Source organism: Eleutherodactylus coqui, chromosome 4 (genome assembly GCF_035609145.1).
Source record: "Eleutherodactylus coqui strain aEleCoq1 chromosome 4, aEleCoq1.hap1, whole genome shotgun sequence".
Taxonomy (NCBI): domain Eukaryota; kingdom Metazoa; phylum Chordata; class Amphibia; order Anura; family Eleutherodactylidae; genus Eleutherodactylus; species Eleutherodactylus coqui.
Window position 1 is genome coordinate 152,240,861 of NC_089840.1, and position 15,146 is coordinate 152,256,006.

At 41.4% G+C, this 15,146-nt stretch overlaps 1 protein-coding gene across 1 annotated transcript in view; it reads left to right on the forward strand.

The window, feature by feature from the left end:
* Positions 1–15,146, forward strand: part of CACNA1S (calcium voltage-gated channel subunit alpha1 S) — a 1,022,072-nt gene that overhangs the window by 246,171 nt on the left and 760,755 nt on the right. Inside the window, exon 13 of the mRNA XM_066600322.1 lies at positions 13,610–13,817. Within this exon, the coding sequence (XP_066456419.1) occupies positions 13,610–13,817 (208 nt within the window). The remainder of the gene's footprint in view (positions 1–13,609; positions 13,818–15,146) is intronic.

Genomic DNA, 15,146 nt, shown 5'->3' on the forward strand with positions numbered 1-15,146 from the left:
TGCTGAGCAGCATGTATATGAGGTGAAAGGTCAGAGGAGACAGCAGCGAGAACCACCCTGGGGGAGAGAATAGTCTCCAGCTCAGACTCAGAAGGTTCCGGGGTACCAAAACTCCTAGACAAAGCATTCGCCTTAACATTTTTTGAGCCGGGTCTGTACGTCACTAAAAAGTTAAACCGTGAAAAGAACAAGTCCCAGCGGGCTTGTTGAGCTTTCAATCTCCTAGCAGAGTCTAAATAAATGGTCTGTGAGTACCGTGATCTGATGGCGTGCCCCTTCCAGAAAATGCCTCCATTCCTCAAATGCCCACTTAATAGCCAATAATTCTTGGTTGCCTATGTCGTAATTTCGTTCAGTGGATGAGAATTTCCTGGAAAAATAGGCACATCGTCTAAGATTAGTAAGTGTGAAGGAACCTTGGGACAGTACCGCTCCCACTTGAAGATGTCTACCTCCACCACAAACGGACTGGATAGGTCAGGTTGGATAAGAATGGGCGCTGAAGAGAAAGCCGCCTTCAGGGTAGAGAAGGCAAGCAGTGCATCAGAAGACTTGGTGCTCACATCAGCCCCCATTTCTCGTGAGATCAATTAAAGGCTTAGCTACCACGGAGAAGTTCTTAATGAATTTATGGTAATAGTTAGCGAACCCAAGGAAGAACTGTAACGCTTTCAAAGTGTCTGGCTGAGCCCATTCCATGATGGCTTTCATCTTTACTGGATCCATCTGAATATCACAGGGTGTAATGATATACCCCAAGAAGGATATTTTCTGGATGCCAAAAACACATTTCTCAACCTTAGCAAACAATTTGTTAGCCCTGAGGTGAGTCAGCTCGGCTTCTAAATGGATACGGTGTGTTTGCCAGTCCTGGGAGAAGATCAAAATGTCATCCAGGTAAACCACAATGAACACCAACATGATATCCTAGAAAATGGAATTCATGAACCCTTGAAAAACAGCTGGGGCATTACATAAGCCAAAAGACATAACGAGGTATTCAAAATGCCCAAGAGGTGTATTAAAAGCAGTCTTCCACTCATCCCCTTCCCGTATACGGATGAGGTTATAGGCTCCCTTCAAATCAAGCTTAGAAAACCACTGGGTCTCAGAAACCTGATTGGGAGGTTGGGGATGAGAGGAAGCGCATATTGGTTTCTGACGGTTATCTTATTGAGCTCCCTGTAGTCAATACAAGGGCGGAGGCCTGCATCTTTCTTCTCGACAAAGAAAAACCCAGCACCAGTAGGGGAGTCCAAGGGTCGGATGTGCCCTTGGCCAGACTGTCCTGAATATAGTCCTTCATGGACTCTCTCTTAGAGACAGTTACATTGTAAATCCGACCGTTGGCACTGGGGACCAGATCAATTTTACAGTCGAACTCTCTATGAGGAGGCAAAACTTCATATAGCTGTTTGGAGAATACATCAGAAAATACAGAGATATAGTCTGGTAACTCAACACCCTCCAAACGGAAATATCCGAATTCACCGGACTCAAGTAATTGGTACAGCGGGAACCCCACTTGACCAACTCTAGCGTGTCCCAATTAATAATGGGATTGTGTTCCCTTAGCCAAGGGAGCCCTAAGACTATGTCCACAGACAAGTCTTTCATGACAAGGAATGCGCAAAACTCAGTATGCAAGGCTCCTATGGAAAATTTGACATCCGGGGTAACTAAATTGACGAGACCAGCCCGCAATGTAGTGGAGTCTACTCCGGACGCCTGAATCGGAGGGTCTAAGTGTACCAAGGACCCCAAACCCACAAATTCCAAACTAACAAAATTTGCTGCAGCCCAGGAATCAACAAAAGCTTGCCCTGCATGAGAGAAGGAACTAAATTCTAAGGCTCAGGGCAAGAACATTTTATGGTTCAAAAAGTATTTTATTTCCTTTGACAGACAGAAATTTACATAGCAAGCCAGTGGATTCCATATTATGGTCACAATCTTATTTGAACAATAAAACCAATTTACTTAAACCCGTCTCTTTTTTGTTATGCAATACATAAAATTATTTAACACTAGCTTACCCGTCGCACGTTGCTGCGAAGACAGACATACATGCATTCATTTTTATATATCAATGACATCAGGAGGTGAGAGAATTAGATTCCTTACAGAAAATTTGGACGCTAATTCTTTTGCTCTCAGAATTGAATAATCGAGTTGCGACCCATTAACTTTTCCTATTTATGACATAATCAATGCTTGTGCCAAATTTCAAGTTTCTATGACATTGGGAAGTGAGAAAATTAGATTCCGTACGTACAATTTGGGCGCTAATTCTTTGGCGCTTAGAATTGAATAATCGAGTTGGGACCCATTAACTTTTCCTATTTATTACAATCAATGCGCGTGCCAAATTTCACGTTTCTATGACATTGGGAAGTGAGAAAATTAGATTCCGTACGTAAAATTTGGACGCTAATTCTTTTGCGCTTAGAATTTCAGAATCGAGTTGGGACCTAAATAAAACAGGATCAGCGCCTACTCAGTCGTAATAAACTACAGGTTTTCAACGTGAATACTAAAAAGCACTCACCTAGTGCTCGGTGTGATCCACTGCCTAGAGGATCCACCGGCACCTATGTCCTCGTTCGCTTGTAGTATTATCCTGCGATTTCCTATCCGGTGTTCACCGGAGAGCGATCATCGGGGAGACAGCCCAAATTCGGCTGTTTGTATGCACACGTTCCCAAAGCAGAAAAGAAAACCCAGCGCTCGCGGATTCTCAGGATATTAACGGACCCAAATGTCGCCCATGATCTTAATATAAATAATTATAATTTAAAGTTTACAGTCAATATAGAAAAGAAGAAACTGACCTTTTTAGATTTGGAATTATTTTATGAAAATAATGATATTTTCACTCGTACACATTTTAAGAAGGTTGACTGTAATAATTATATAGATTTTAATAGTTGCCATGCCCGTCATTAGAAGGTCAACATCCCATACGGACAATACAAGTGCATTGGGCAAAATTGCACAAAAACTATAGATTACGTCTCACAATCTGAAATTTTAAAAAACAAATTTTTAGAAAAAAACTATTCAAAAACCTTAATTGATGCGGCCCACAGTAGAGTGTTAAAAGAGAGAGAATGTGCACAAAAAACCCCGATAGAGACTAATAAAGAAGATATAGAGAAGGAAACTAAAAATAAAAAATAATAAAGAAATTTTTAAACAAACAGCTTTTATTACGAAATATAATAATCAAGCTAGTAAAATTAGGAATATTCTGAAAAAACATTGGTCAGTACTACAAAGCGATCCGGTTTTAAAACCTGTTTTAGAAACAAATCCGAGATTAGTTTTTAGAAAAAACAAGACGTTTCAAGGATTGATAGCACCATCTAAAGCAGAACTAAAAAATAAGAAGACTTCCATTAATCCAATAACAACAAAAAAATCTGAAATAGGAGTTTTTAAATGCCGGAAAACTAGATGTAAATGCTGTACTCACATTCAGCAGCAAAAAAAACACACTTGTAATAAATATAGAGGGAAAGGATATCACAATACATTATAATAATAAAATTGATTGTGATAGCACACACGTAATTTACCTCCTTGAATGTGAATGCGGCTTAAAATACATTGGTAGAACAAAAAATGCAGTTAGAGCCCGTTTAGCTAATCATAAATTTAATATAAAAAGAAGATATAATAAACATAGTGTGTCCAGATATTTTTCAGAACAACATGGATGCCAATCTAGATCCCTAAAAATTACAGCAATAGAACAGATATATAGTAAATCAATAAAAGAATTAAAAACAAAAAGAAATGTTCTGGATTCACAGACTACAAACACTACAACCATCGGGACTTAATGAAGTTTTAGAAAAAAATCTAAAAAAATGTAAATTTTTTTATTTTTATTTAGTTTTTTAAATAAATCTGCATATTAAATAATATATAGGAAAAAAAATTATGATGGGTAATGGACTAAGCATGTAGTATATAGATAAAATTTTGATAACATTTGATAATTTTATGCAATAATAGTATTAGAACATATGGTATAAATTACATGATAGGAAATAAATAGAAATATATAGTGTTTTGATATATAATGATAGAAATGAGCAATCCATTTATTTATGATATTATATTTATGATAATTTTAATTAATAATAGTATTAGATTATATATTAGAAAGTAGATATAATTTTATATGATATATTTTTATAGTGTATAAGGTTTAATATGGTTTACTATACACTTGATGAATATTTATGATAAAATTTTATGATTATTAATATTGGCCTGTTAATGAATTTGGTTATAATAGATCTAATGAGGGGTAAATGAATCTTTTTACACATATGAAACATATATATCTTTTTCTATGTTTATTATTATAATAATCAATTAATATTATATAAATGCCTTTTAAAATGAATAGGTAAAGGAATACACTAATTTAATGAACGACTCACTATAAACAAATGCCGTTTTTTTATGAATGAACGCTATAGTAACAATGGGAGGATACTGAGGGTGACATTTTAAATATGTGATTACTACGTATTGTAGCACGTGATGTTATATAAATGCCTTTTAAAATGAATAGGTAAAGGAATACACTAATTTAATGAACGACTCACTATAAACAAATGCCGTTTTTTTATGAATGAACGCTATAGTAACAATGGGAGGACACTGAGAGTGACGTTTTAAACATGTGATTACTACGTATTGTACCACGTGACCACAAGATGGCTCCGACAAGCGGCGTCCGCGGGTTCATGGGAGTGTAAACTATATAAATGTATGTGTGTTAAGTGTTTATGTTATGCTTGAAGAAGGCGGTCCAGTCCGCCGAAACGCGTAGCAAACGTCTATTATAATAAAAATATAATTTATATTCTATGGACATTTGGGTCCGTTAATATCCTGAGAATCCGCGAGCGCTGGTTTTTTTTTTCTTCTTTGGGAACGCGAGTTGGGACCTATTAACTTTTCCTATTTATGGCATAATCAATGCTCGTGCAAAATTTCATGTTTCTACGACATCGGGAAGTGAGAAAATTAGTGGCAATGATGGAAATCGAACGATCTATGTGGGGGTGGGCGTAACTGTCGACGACGCTCGCACGCGCGCCATTTATCATAGCATAAATGTACTATGCCTATAATCTTCCCAGGAGTGTACTCAACAACTTCCCAAAGTTTCATGGCGATCGGATGAATGGTGTAGTAGCGCATAAAGGACAAACAGACAGACACACAGACAGACATACATTCAATTTTATATATATATAGATGACATCAGGAAGTGAGAGAATTAGATTCCTTGCATAAAATTTGGACGCTAATTCTTTTGTGCTTAGAATTTAATAATCAAGTTGTGACCCATTAGCTTTTTCTATTTATGACATAATCAATGCTCGTGCCAAATTTCAAGTTTCTATGACATTGGGAAGTGAGAAAATTAGATTCTGTACAAAAAATTTGGACGCTAATTCTTTGGCGCTTAGAATTGAATAATCGAGTTGGGACCCTTGAACTTTTCCTATTTATGACATAATCAATGCTTGTGCTAAATTTCAAGTTTCTATGACATTGGGAAGTAAGAGAAATAGATTCCGTACGTAAAATTTGGACGCTAATTCTTTGGCACTTAGAATTGAATAATTGGGTTGGGACTCATTAGCTTTTCCTATTTATGATATTATCAATGCTCGTGCCAAATTACATCGGGAAGGGAGAGAATTAGATTCCGTATGTAAAATTCGGACGCTAATTATTTTGTGCTTAGAATTTAAAAATGGAGTTGGGACCCATTAGCTTTTCCTATTTATAACATAATCAATGCTCGTGCCAAATTTCAAGTTTCTATGACATTGTGAAGTGAGAAAATTCGATTCCGTACGTAAAATTTGGACGCTAATTCTTTGGCGCTTAGAATTGAATATTGGAGTTGGGACCTATTAACTTTTCCTATTTATGACATAATCAATGCTCGTGCCAAATTTCATGTTTCTACGCTTTCGGGAAGTGAGAGAATTAGTGGCAATGATGGAAATCGAACGATCTACGTGGGGGGGGGGCGTAACTGTCGACGATGCTCGCACGCCATTTCTCATAGGATAGTTGTACTATGCCTATAATCTTCCCAGGAGTGCACTCAACAACTTCTAAAAGTTTCATGGCGATCGGATGAATGGTGTAGTAGCGCATAAAGGACAAACAGACACACACACACAGACAGACATACATTCAATTTTATATATATAGATATTGGAAACGGTTTATCCCCCTTTACGTGTGGGAGATCATAAAAAGAAATACCGGACTAGCCTGCTCAAACACCGAATATACCACTTATTCATATATTATACAACTATACAAAAACACATGAAAGAATAAAAGAATTAAGAGAAAACCAGAAAAAAGAAATAAAAGAAGGGGAGATGGAGGGGGGGAGGGGAGGGAAGGGTTTCCGGCCTAACCACCTTCTCACTATAATCTTCCAGTGTTTAGCCAACATAAAATGCGCTAAGAATCATTCAGAGAGGAGGGGGTGCTTCCATTAAGTACCCAAGTGATTAAGTCTGGTGTATCCCTAAACTGGCTCAATGCAGCCCAAACTACCAAATATTTGTCCCTCCTCAGCTCGTCCCTGGCGCACAGCTCCTCCATATATCTTATTGTGTCGAGAGCCTCCAGCCACGTCGCCCTAGAGTGAGGAGTCATAGATTTCCACTTTCTGGAGATCACCTGACTCACCGCCAGGATGAAGAACCTCAGTAGTGATCTCTTAGCTTGTGCCAGTGAGCCTGGGAACATGGAGAGAAGCGCCAGTTCCGGGGTAGGCCAGTCTCTGCACACCCAGAAGTAAAGGGCACCAACCTCCTTCCAAAAAGGACAGATCAGGGAGCAGGACCAGCAAATGTGGACATAGGAACCCCTCTCCGACAGGCATTTCCAGCAGTGGTCTGGGTACTGGGGGAAGATTTAGGCCAACCTCTCCGGGGTCCTGTACCATCTCGTCAATATTTTATAGTTCAACTCCTGCAATCTACTGGAAATGTTTTTTTCCATGACTCCTTAGGGGGTGTTCCGCTGAGCTCCCTCTCCCACTCTCTCTCAATCACTCTACCCCTATCTTTAGTGTCCTCTATCGAGAACTTATATTGTTCAGATATTTCATTTTGAGATGTGGAGTTAATAACATAAAGGCTCGCAAAAGATTTTAGGGGCATCCCAGCCCGAGAGGCACCCCCCCCCAGAGATCTGATATAATGATATAGCTGAAGGTATTGATACCACACCCCAGTAGGGGGGGGGTCTCCCTATTCCACAAATTTCTCTTAGTGTCTTTAGTCGCCCTTTTATTATCATATCTCTTGCTCTAGGTATCTCATCTGAGCAACCCACCACCAATTCGGACACTACCGCTGTACCCCTAAAAAAGGTCAAAAGTTCAGGGTTTCCCACTAGAGGTGTCAATGGACCCCATCTCGTGATCAGTCCCCCCTTCATAGCTGGTCCTATCCAGGCTGAGAGTATATTTTTAGTAAATGGGGATAGTCCTAAGTTTCTGTACTTCTCCCAACCCAGAAGCCATGGAAGGCCTGCTCCTCTGTTGGGGGCAGATCCCTGCTCCATAGCCACCCACCACTTCTGCAATCCCCTGTGGATCAGATCTAGTATCCACAATGTCAGAGTGGCTCTGTAATTTAGAGTAATGTTTGGGATGCCCATCCCCCCTGTTTCCTTTGAACCCACAAGAACTGTCTGTTACCCCCCCCCCCCCCCCTCCAAACAAATCTCATTATGGATTTTCTAATCCGAGTAAGGAAAGCCCCTGGGAGCCCGACTGGCACAGTTTGAAGAACATTTTTACAGTACTTATCCTAACAAACGACGACAGGGGTAAAGTCCACCATCTCTCAAAATCCCTCTCGAGTCCCTCCAACAGTAGTTTATAATTGTTCTGGAAGAGGTCCCCTAAATCCGGTGTAATCATTATTCCAAGATACTTAATCCTCCTCTTCTTCCATGTAAAGGGAAAGGCTGCCTTCAATGCTACCTCCTCATTGCTAGGGATATTGATATTTAAGATCTCAGTTTTGCTGAGATTAACCTTGAAATTTGAGAGCTGCCCAAATCTCCAAAACTCCTCTAAAAGATTGGGAGTGGCAATTCTAGGATTAGATAGATAGATCAGTAAATCATCAGGATTACGAGCTATTTTGTGTTCTCCATCTGTAGCATAAACATCCCATATACTGGTGTTGGCCCGTAGGGCATTCACCAGGGTCTCCATTACAAGTATGTACAAAAAGGAAGACAGGGGGCAACCCTGCCTTGTGCCATTTCTTATTTGAATATGATGTGACAGTCGGCCATTAACCCATATCCATGCAGAGGGGTTATTGTAAAATGCCATAATCCATTCCAAAAATTTGGGGCCCAGGCCTATTTGTCTGAGAATTGCCTCCAGGAACCCCCAATCCACTCTATCAAATGCCTTCTCTGCATCAACTGACATGAGGCATAGGGGGTCCCCAGATCTAGAGATCCTATACACAAGTGCCAAAGTTCTAATAGTATTGTCCCCTGCCTCCTTTCCCGTGACGAAGCCCCCATGATCTCCGTGGATTAAAGTTGGGATATGCGGCTGTAAGCGGATAGCCAGCATTTTAGAATATAGTTTCATATCCACATTTAACAATGATATCGGCCTGTAGCTCCCACAACAGGTAGTGTCTTTTCCGGGCTTCGGGAGGGCTGTAATTACGGCCTGTAAGGCCTGTGCGGGGAAGGAGTGTGTTGTAGAGAGTGCTTTGAAGGAAGCCAGCATTAACAGGGCCAGTTGATCAAAAAAAATTTTTTAAAAAGCGGGGCGTTAAGCCATCTGGGCCTGGGTTTTTGGCTAATTTCAGAGATGACTGCCTCCTTCAACTCCTGTATAGTAAAGTCTTCCTCAAGGACCTTTTGGCGTAAAGGCTGCTATATATTTGTCCCTCTCCCTCTCCAGTTCCCGTTCCGCCCTGTTGTAAGTTATACAGGTCATGGCAGAAGGAGTAGAAACTCTTGAGTATCCTAGTATTATCGTGTACCAGCCCCTCTCCCGGAGAGTTAGCCGCAAATACATATGTCTGGGTTGTTCTTGGATTAAGTGTCCTAGCCAATCCCCTACTGCATCTGTTCCCGAATTCATAGAATCCTGCTCTAGCTCTATCGCGTTGGAGAAAAGCTTGATCTAGTATACTAAGTATATGATGATGTATGGCTGAGATTTTGGCCGTTAACTGGTCTGTGGGGGTTGTTTTATTAGTCGTTTCTAGACTATTCACTTGTGTCAATAGTCTATTCAATTTTGCTTTTCTGTCTTTTTTGAGTCCGGTACCATGAGATATGAAGATCCCCCAGAGCACGCATTTGAGGGCCTCCCATTTCATGGAGGCCGGAGTGATATCTGTCCCATGATCCTAAGAACATTTTAGACACTACTGGGAGTACCTTAGCTCCTAGATAGTCCTCCCGACAACTGTCTAGGAGCGGAAGTTTTCCTGCTGAGGCTTCTTCTGGCAGATAGCGATCTGATGACCCGACTCTCCATAATACAAACAGAGTTTTTTTTAGTAGTAGTTTTGCTGTTGGGGTGACATCGTTCCCAGTTCCATGGGCTCAGTGGAGGGAGATGAAGTGGTCTGATTTTCAGCGGGGTTGGCCAGCTGAACTGGACTGGTCCTAGTGGATCGTCTAGCCCTCAGTTGACAATCAGCTTAAATAGCCAGCGACAAAGCTTGCTCCAAGGTTTTAGGCTCAGGATGTGCAGCCAACAGATCCTTGAGGCCTTCCAAGAGGTCGGCCAGGAACAAATCCTTGAGGGCTGAGTCATTCCACCCAGACTCTGTACAGTGTTGCCTGAACTGGGAGTAATAGTCCTCTGCCACCATCCAGCCCTGGCGCAAAGATAACAGTCTAGAGACAGCATAAGCCGCACAGTTAGGTTTGTCATAGATTTGACCCAGAGCAGAGAAAAAAAGTGTCTAAAGACTGTCGGGTGGGGGAGTCAGAGGGTAGAAAGAAAGACCCATTTTGAGGGTCTCCTCTCAAGCACGAAGTCACGATTCCAACTCTCTGGCACTCAGTGCCAGAAGAGTGGGGTCGCAGGTTGAAGTACTTCTTGCAGTCTTCACGGAAAGCAAAGAACTATCTCCTCTCACCAGAAAAGAAATCCAGCAGTGTGGCCCGGGGCTCGGAAACCGTCACCGGAACAGCAGGATGCTGACCCTGGTTCGAAGACAATGCCTGTTCCTGATGCTGCAGATGGATGGTCAGGTCCTGCACCAGGCTCATCAGGGCCAGGAACTGGTTTGCCAAGGCCCACACAGCCTCCATAGAAGGGGTAAACGTGGCAGGTCGGATAACAAAGCCTGACCTTTTTTGGGCCAGTGTATCTGTCAAGGGCCTAGGTCCGGGTACTAAAAATCCCTGTCGCTACCCACAACCCCTGACCCTACCTAATTGCCCCCCTAGGCTAAGCCCTAGGGTGACAATTGGGCGACAGTCCCTAGGCTAGCTAGGAATGTGGGGCAGAGGTCAGACTTACAGACAAATATGGGTCACAAAAAAAACACAAGGCAGGTCAGGCAATTTGGGTTGGCAATGAAAGAAAACACAGTACAAAAGGTCAGGAGAAGGTGAAGTCGGGAAGGCAATCCAGGTTGGCAATGAGAGAAAACGCAGTACAAAAAGGTCAGGCAAAGGAGAAGTTGGGTACAGGACAAGTGAGACAAAAACAGGGAACGCCGGGGGCAGTTGAAGACCAAACATACTCTGGCAAACTAGAAAGGAACTGACAGGTTTAAATGCTGTTGGAACATGGAGCCTGACAGCCACAGGAGCCAATCCTGGGGTGCTGGAAAAACCACCCCCAGCACTTTCTGGACAGGCGGAGACAGAGGACACGTGCCCGGCTGCATACCTAGCAACCGGCGGTGAACAGGCCTACGGCGGCCTGGGGAGATCATCAACACAGGGACTCCCCTGCACCGAACCCCTGCCACCCAGCTGCTGGTCCTGGCAAAAAGCACATACAGAATGAGAGGAATTGAGCTAAGTAGCAGCACATGTGAAAAAGACTTGGGTATACTAATAATTCACAGACTGAACAAGAGTCAACAGTGTGATGCTGCAGAAAAAAAGGTGAACACAATTTTGGCATGTATTCAGAGAATCATAGAGTCTAGATCACGTGAGGTAATTATCCTCCTTTACTCTTCATTAGTCAGACCTCATTTGGAATATTGTGTCCTGTTCTGGGTACCCCAATTTAAAAAAAAATTGACAAACTGGAGCAAATTCTGAGAAGAACTACCAGGATGGTGAGCAGTTTGCAAACCATGTCCTATGAGGAACAGTTAAAGGAGCTGGAAATCTTTAGCTTGCCGAAGAGAAGGCTGAGAGGAGACTTCATAGTTGTCTACAAATATCTGAAGGGCTGTTACAGTAAGGTTGGGGCATCGACACAAAAATATCGATAGTATCGACTATCGCTGAACAAACTATCGATTATTGTAAAATATTGGTGGAAAACTATCGATATATTGACTTTTTAAAATGCTGTATAAAAATAAAACAGGTCTAGGGTTAATAAAGCAACTCAATCAACAAAAAAAATTGTAGTTTTCTTTTAAAACTTTAAACTGTTGAATTTATTATTAACTTATAACTATTAATAAGATCATGAAAATATATTAAAGTTACAAATGAAAATAAAAAATTACAGATGAAACATATAATTAAAATGAGGTATATGAAAAGAACTTTTTTATCATTGGCCCAATAATCGTTGATGATTGGAGGTAAACACATTGAAACAAGGTCCCGCTAGCTACAAGGAAGCCAGAAGATGGACGCTGGATCTGACAGGATGTGAGCATGATCTGTGTGTGTGTGTTTGTGGGGCTGCGTGCCCTGCATTTTTTCAAGTTGCCGCTGAGGGACCAACGGTCTCCATGGCAACTTGTAAACTATGCAGGGCCTGGTAACACGAAGGCAGTGCCCAGAATGCAATTGTAATTGCGTTAGATGGGTCTCCCATCTTTTCCGTGGGCACTGCGTTCACGTTAGACGCGGAATGCACGACATGTCACGTCTCCTTTTTTGGACGTCACCTTCGTGCATTCAGCACAACCCTCCATCTACATGTGGAAATGCTTTCATTTAGAAAGCATTGCCCACAGCCATCACGTTAGAAGCAAGTGTTCAGAGACTGCGTCTAACGTGATGAACAAAGGCATGTCAAAAAGAGGCCTAAGACTCCACTTTTTCTGAGAGTCGTTTTGCCTGGAGCAAACCTTATTGGTGACAAAGAGTCACCTCACACTTTTCAAAAGTTTCTAGAACTTGTTTATAAGTTCATTAGTGCCTAGAGCAAAACAACATCCTGTACCAACACAAAGAAAGGGTCACTAGACCACAAGACACGTTTCTTTTTACAAAAAAAAACAAAACAAAAAAAAACGATATTATATCGCCTTAAACTATCAATGTTACAGATATATCGGACATAACTATCGATGAAAAGTATTGCCAAAGCATTAGCAATATAACGATATATCGATATTTCGATATATCGGTTTTCGATATCCCAACCTTATGTTACAGTGCAGAGGGATCAGTTCTAATCCCATCTTCGCAAGGAAAGACTAGAAACAGTGGGATGAAACTGAAAGGAAGGAGACACAGATTAAATATTAGAGAGTGATGGTGATCAATGATTGGAACAGGTTGCCACGGGAGGTGGAGAGTTCTCCTTTAATGGAAAGCTTCAAACAGAAGCTGGACAGATATCTGTCTGGGATGATTTAGTGAATCCTGCATTGAGCAGGGGGTTAGACTAGATGAGCCTGGAAATCCCTTCCAACTTTATCATTCTATGATTCTATGAATATTATAATGCTCCAGAAAGTCGTCCAGGCTCCTGTTAGACTCTTATCGAATTTGCCATCACCATGTCCTCAGGCCCTTACAGTAAAAAAAACTCTTCCATTTTGGTGTAGAAACCTTCTTTCCTCTAGGCGTAGAGGGCGCCCCCCTTTTTACAGTCACAGTCCTGGGTATAAATAGATGATGGGAGACATCTCTGTACTGACCCCTAATATATCTAAGGGGCCTTTGTTGCAAATGTAATTTTCTCGTTAGCCAATAAAGAGATCACTCCTATAATAATTCTGTCTTTTTAAAAGTAAAAGTATTTACCAACCTATGAAACGTTCAATAAAACAGCTAAAAAAAGTAATTTGTTCAATAAGTAATCATATAAAATATTCGATCTGGTTCATGTAAAAATGTTCAGAATTGGAAGGAACTTGGAACTTCCATTAGAATCTTTGCCTTAGAAATAAATTTTAACTGAAGTGTGTGTTTATTATCAGGTGTCAGCACTTTAGGTCTATAGACAATTAAAGGAGAAAGGTCCAGCACAAATTAGCCCAAATGGTTAATGACATAAAAATGATACAGCAGCTTTGTACATATTTGCAACAATATACTACGCTATAATGTATGTTTGATATTTAGATCTTGTATTTTCTCTTTCCTATGTTTCTAATATCTCTTTAATTCTCAGATATTGGACATCACTAAACAACCTTGTGGCTTCCCTGCTCAACTCTGTCCGCTCCATTGCATCACTTCTGCTTTTGCTATTTCTCTTCATGGTCATCTTTGCTCTTCTTGGAATGCAGATGTTTGGAGGAAAGTTTGATTTTGAAGACACAGAGATAAGGAGAAGCACTTTTGATACTTTTCCACAAGCGCTGATCACAGTTTTTCAGGTATGACTTAGATCTAGATGAAGAGGTATAGATGAAATTATTAGTTCCTCAGCTTTCAAAGGGGTTTTCCAAGTTAAAGGGCCTTCTCAGGCAATTGTTATTGATGACCGATCTTCAGGATAGGTCATCAATAGATAAGCAGCTGGGGCCCGCAGGTTGGGACCCTGACCAAGCAGCTGTTTAGCTGTCAGTACCACAACACACAGGGTACAGAACAAAGCGAATTGCTCTCTTTCCTGTGTAAGGGCTGGCAATTGTAATTGCAAGCACAGCGGTCATTACACTCACTGACAGCTGCATCTGCAGTTACAACTGCCAGCCCTTACATAGGGGTCGGAGCAATCTGCTTCTACTGCGTGTGTGTTGTTATGCTGACAGCAGGCACCTGAATAGCTGATTGGTTGAGTTCCCCAGCAGCAGACCCCAGCCAATCATCTATTAATGACCCATCCTGAGGATAGGTTATCAATAACAATTGCCTTGAAAACCATTTAAATTTGACTTTTAAAATTCAGCTAGCCATGCCCCAAAATAATAAAAGAACCTATGCTTGCCTTTCCAGGTCCCTGCACCTACAGTGCCACACATTCATACTCCCGCTTATCTGTTTACAAGCTGCAAAGTCAGCCTATGAATGGAATATTACAGGCTACTGCAGCCCACTTATGGACCTCACTGCTTGACTGCTGAGGTCTGCGATTGGCTGCAGCAGCCTGTAACATCCCATCAACAGGCCTTCTGATAGTAAGGGTGAGCACACCATCTTGTGCCATTCACATCATTTTATGGAGATTTTGTTACAACCTGGGATGGATACATTACAGTATAGATAACTTGAATTAATAAATCTTAGATAATGTTTTCATTTTTGAGAGGCTGCCAAGGTGGTAACATAGTGTGTAAGGCTGAAGAAAAGACATGTGTCCATGTAAGGTCCTACCAGTGCTGGATTGGAGCCCAGGTGTAGTAGCTAAGCTGGACTGTAGAGTAGTCAGGAGGAAGCCGAGTCGTTAGCAGGTGGTCACAGTTGAAGCAGCAGAGGATAAAGCAGGAGTTGTAGTCAAGTGGAAGGCGCGTCGTTAGCAGGTGATCACGGTTGCAGAACAGAGGATGAGTCAGGAATCGTAGTGAGGTCGAAGCTGAGTCGTTAGCAGGTGGTCACGGTAATAGTAGCAGAGGAGCTGGTGGCAGTAGGCCTTGATTACAGTCTGAGACCTTAATAATCATGCACTAAAGGGGTGGCAGGGCTAGGCTTATAAAGGAAGTGCAATCAGGAACAAAGGCGGGGTAAGAACCAGGAGGCAGGAACTAGGTAACTGGGAGATGTAG